Consider the following 5,000-nt stretch of genomic DNA (forward strand, 5'->3'; position numbering starts at 1 on the left):
ATACCAGGCTCCTCCGTTTGGCCACGAGATGGTCTGCAATAGAAAACGTTATGTTAGTGAAATATTCTTGCGATACCTTCCATGATGATACGGCTTGACTGCTTACTTGTGCAGCTTGAGTCCCTGGTACTGGAGATACTTGAGGAACTCCTGCGAACGCTCGCGATCCTTGCGCTTCTCCTTATCCGTGAGAAGATCGTACGGTACCAGCTGGGAATGGATCGCTCCACCGCACTGGTTGAGCTCTTCGTTCTTCTTCTTCGCCCAGATATCGTGCGAGTTCTCAGCCAACCGCTCGGCCATGTTTTGCATCTCTCTGCTCAGCGTCAGATTGGTCATATCGACCGGGTGCGGATTGTAGTTGAACGGTGAACCAGTATCGCCCTGCAATTCCTGGCTCGTGTTTAAATCCATTCCGGACGAATAGCACGCGGTACGGCGGAAGCGGATACATCACAAACAGAGATAAAGCAAAGCGCAACAAACACACGAGCACAAACACACACACATTAACCCCGATGATGCCGTTGATATTGTGAAGCGAAGTGCCCAAGGTGTGTATCCAACAGGAGAATATGGTGCACATCGTGATTCACGCATGATCCGGTAGTGAAGGTTGTGTTGATGTGTGGATTCAGGAGGTGAATGGAAGGAATATCATTGCGCCATTTGATTTGAAGAAGTAGAAATAAAGGAAAGGGTATAAGTTTTCCAAATAGAAGCGTTTCGTCTGCCGGGCAGACGCTTAAGCAAGGAACAATAGTGAAGATGGTTCGAACGAACACAACACGGTGATCTGGAAGAAAACGTATTCCAAACAATCGGATGGCAAATTCCGAAAGAACTTACCAGATTGGGCTTCGATTGGCGACGCATCGAGCCACGGTTCGACAGTGGCACGTCACCTTCGGAGTGTTCAATCCTCCAGTTCAGGGCCAGCAGACCCTTCAAGCTCTCGCGCACCGGTTCGCGGTATCGTTCACGTTCCTGGTCATAAAATAAATTCCATTAAAAGGTTGCGATGGTCTGTGTACACAACGATGCTACTTACATATTCGCTCAACGTGTTGTAGGGCTTCAGACGTGGATGGGTCTTGTTGGTGTCCGACCACTGATCACCGTACGTCCAGCCATTCTCGAACTTGCGGCTTGCCCAGGCATCGTGATAGTGCTCGCTGAACTTCTGCACGATCTGATTCAGGTCGTTGGTCAGCTGCACCATGCTCGTATCGATCGGCTGCGGGTTGTAGTGTGGCTGATCGGGACCACCACCGGTCGGTTTACCATACAGATCGTCATCCGAGTTCTTGGACAAACTGTAATCCGGTGGAAGCGCACAACCGATCGCAATCAGGCAAGGCAACGCCTTACCGAATAGCTCTGGATCGTAGTCCATGTTGCTGAGCGAATCAAAGATGTTCGAAAACAGCAACATGGTGAGGCGCTTCTCCTCATCCGACGACGCACCGAACTGAGACGCCTGACCACTGCCAGTGGTACCGTAGTACTTGGCACACCGGTCGTAATGCAGCGTCAGCAAACGCAACGCAACCGTCGTGTACTCTGACAGCTTCGACACATCGATCGTAAGCTTACGCAGCAGCTTAAGCAACATGGCCGGATGCATGGCAGAGGTAAGGGCCACCAGGAAGTCCGACACGGCCTCACGTTGTCCCTTCGTCAGCATACGATTCTTCGACATCCGGTAGACCGTGTGCAGCGTGGCATCGAGCAAGCTAGCATAATTCTCAGCCTCATTGTAGAACTTCGAGTGTTTGATCAACAGCGGCAGGATCGAATTACCGATGTACCGGTTCATCGAGAGCGCCATGTCCGATTCCGAACCATCGCTACGATCGAGCATGGTGGCAGCCCGAAGGTCCGGCAGGAACGCATCCTCTAGCAACCGGTAGAACAGCTCCTGCGTTTCAATACCGTACACACGCTCAAGGAACAGTACGATGCTCTGCTTGTGTCCAGGCACCAGCCCCGACGGCATATCGGACTTGGGTCTATCCTCACCGAGGGCCGGATTGGTGAGGGTGAACTTCAAGCTCAGCACACCCTGCAGATCCTCCAGCGGGACGAGCGATCGCAGGATAGCGCGAGCACGCAACGACTCGTTCTTACCCTGCTCAATCACGGCCGCATCCGGTGCGCATCGACCCAGCAAATCAACCAGCGTACAATAGAAGCACAGAATGGCGGCCCCGGTATCGATGTAGTCCTCATCGTCATCCCCTTCCGGCAGCGGATGGGAGAAGTTCAGACCCACGATCGTACCTTCGGCCTCATCCTGCATCTTTCTACGCTCGGAGATACGCTCCGACATCTTGTTCGCATCGATGATGGCCTTCAGCAGACCTTCGCCCTCACCGCGCAGTGCCGGTCCGAGACATTCGGGCCGGCGAATCAGCAGTCGAATGACCAGGTTGGCGTTCTCCTCGACGCTCTCACCGTTCACCCACACGCAGAAGCGCAGGAAATCGAGATAACGTTCACCTTCCACCGGATCCCAACCCAAATCGGGATAGCCACGCTCGATCAGCTCGGAGTTACTCTGCAGACCGCACCGCGACAGGTAGATGGCAATCTTCTCCAGGTAATGCTCACGCAGCGCCAGTGCTAGCTCGGTATTTTCCATCAAGCTCGAGTACGCCACATCGAGCGGCGTAGAACCGCGCAGACTCGGTCGTGATAGCAGGATGTTGGAGTTTTCGAGTAGAAAATCGAAATGATCAAACATGGCCTTCTGGTTCTGGCGACCGGTACGACAGAAGTAGCACAGGAAGCGACAGCAGGCGACCACCATCTGATGCGAGGTGTCCTTCTCTTTCGGTGCCGATTCTTCCCCTTCGGCCGTCTGTACCGGAGCGTCACTCTGGGCCTGAGCTCGCCGACCGAGCGTATTCATCATGACCGCCATGACGTTCTCGTGTACGCGCAGAATACGGATCAGATCCGGGTGCTGGAAGAAGGTATGGTTGTTGACGAGCTTCCACAACCGTTTGCGCATCAGCTCTTCCTCCTCCTGGCTCATCTGCACCGGCAGCAGGGCACGGATCTGGCTCAAACCAACCCACATGTTGGCAACGTCGCTCTTCGTCTTCGAGTTGATGACGTACGTTTTGTTGAGAGCCTTTATCAGCTCCCCGATCGTATCGTACTGGCGCACCAGCAAGCTAAACATCTCGCGCACCAGCTTCGGATTCTCGATCTGCGATTCTTCGGCCCACGAGACGAGCTGCTTGATCAGCACCTTACGGAATACCTCTTCGGGTGTTTTCTTTTCCTCCTCGACCGGTTCTTTCGGATCTTCCTCCAGCTCCTTGACGGCGTTGATGAAGTTGTACAGCTTCTTGATCGCTCCCGGTCGGCCTTCGTTCAGTGCGTCCGCTTCGGGCTCTTCCGGTTCCTGCAGCGCATTCAGCGACACCTTGCCCATCAGCTTCTCGTGGAACTCGATCAAGCGACCGCGCAGGTCGGCCCCACACGAAGCATTCTCGAGATCTTCTTCCTCGAGGTTCTTGAAGCCCAGAATGGCGTTCATCTGCTCACGCGGCGGGCAGCGGAACTCGCGCGTCTTCTTCGCGGCGACCGCACTCGGCAAATCCGACTGCTTAATCTCGATGTATCTGTGAGGTACAAAGTTTGCATGTTAGTGAACAAACCATTACCACGCTCTCTCTCTCTCTAACACTTACCGGCGCAACTGATCTTGCTGCAGATCACCGACATAGTTATGCGCGAACGCGATGATACTTTCGACGCGATGTCTCAGCTGAACATCGTACAGGTGGTGCAATAGGTAGCACATCTGCAGCTTGGCCCCTTCGGCCATCTTCATCGTCAGCAGACCCTTACGGTGCTCGTCCTTACCTTCCTTCACGAACGTTGGATCCCACGTCTCCGGGTCGATCATAATGAGCAGCTTCTCGACGTCCTCGTTAGTGATCACACCAACGAGCAGCAGCCGATCGATCAGCTTGATCAGCGGACTAACAATGCAGCAGTAAAATGATTTTTTTTATTATTAGTGCATTCTCCGTAACCGGCAATTGCGGTGCAACTTACAGGAACAGATTCTCGTTCGAGCCCCCGATCGGGTCACGATTGTGAACCTGATTGATCAGGACCGCCTCCTGCAGGGCAGCCATGACGAACTCTCTCACCACCTCAAGTGGGAATCTTGGCGAATATAACGAGTCAATTGCCGGTATGGGTTCACTGGAAGAATCTGGTGCTACTATTGTCGGCATATTCGATTGTGAGGGTGTGGGTCTGGGGAAGGAAGAATAATGGCATGCAAATGATGAGGAAAGGCATATCCGGGAGTGGGGTAGATGATCGAACACGAACTCGGAACATTGAAACCAACATAGTTACAAGAGGGCCCAGGGTACGCTGGAGCGTACACTTAAGGTTGAGCATTGAATACTGAATTCAGCTTGAAAACATAGACCTAGCTACTACTTTAAGAGGCCGTATGTGGATCCAAATATAGAAACCACTGGCCTGGGATTGAAACATAAATGAAATACAACGCTCAAGAGACTGCTACGGATGATTCGCTAATTGTTCGCTTCCCTGATCACAAAACCAACTCTACTTCTCGGCCAGTTCGGTCTGAGTTCCGCGGTGTTAGCGGGAGGTTAGAGTTAGATCAGTAAATGTGTGCGAGAATACCATGAATAGCGGTGCCAGAAGCGTGCCTTCTATTCAGGGATCATTCGTGCCGGCGAAACGGCGGCACAAAGGCCTCGTAGTGATGGTGATGGTTAGTCACAAGTTTCGTAGTGGATTAATAGTACGGGCACACCGGGGTGAGAGCTACTTACGCAATCTCGGTCATGTTCATCTCCGGCCGCACGGACAGTGTCTGTAGCGAGCGCAGCGAGTGACACATTTCCGGATCATTGTACAGCTCCTTCAGGTCCGCACCGAGCGGAATGATGTACTCATTCTTGCATACCTCCCTGTAAAGTGGAGTAGGAAACAGA

The 5,000-nt window shown here is 52.9% G+C and overlaps 1 protein-coding gene across 16 annotated transcripts in view; it reads right to left on the minus strand.

Annotated features, from left to right (window-relative positions):
* LOC125956044 (ryanodine receptor) overlaps nucleotides 1-5,000 on the minus strand; it is a 37,462-nt gene that overhangs the window by 9,961 nt on the left and 22,501 nt on the right. For 6 of the 16 annotated variants that reach the window (XM_049687520.1, XM_049687519.1, XM_049687518.1 and 3 more), the window contains 7 exons: nucleotides 4,839-4,976; nucleotides 4,075-4,281; nucleotides 3,705-3,998; nucleotides 1,052-3,635; nucleotides 850-987; nucleotides 107-393; nucleotides 1-33 (listed from right to left, as the gene is read on the minus strand). The exon at nucleotides 1-33 is cut by the window's left edge and continues 635 nt beyond it. In XM_049687520.1, the coding sequence (XP_049543477.1) occupies nucleotides 1-33; nucleotides 107-393; nucleotides 850-987; nucleotides 1,052-3,635; nucleotides 3,705-3,998; nucleotides 4,075-4,281; nucleotides 4,839-4,976 (3,681 nt within the window). The remainder of the gene's footprint in view (nucleotides 34-106; nucleotides 394-849; nucleotides 988-1,051; nucleotides 3,636-3,704; nucleotides 3,999-4,074; nucleotides 4,282-4,838; nucleotides 4,977-5,000) is intronic. The other 10 variants (XM_049687516.1, XM_049687523.1, XM_049687517.1 and 7 more) reach the window with 3 other exon arrangements.

Source organism: Anopheles darlingi, chromosome 3 (genome assembly GCF_943734745.1).
Source record: "Anopheles darlingi chromosome 3, idAnoDarlMG_H_01, whole genome shotgun sequence".
Lineage (NCBI taxonomy): Eukaryota > Metazoa > Arthropoda > Insecta > Diptera > Culicidae > Anopheles > Anopheles darlingi.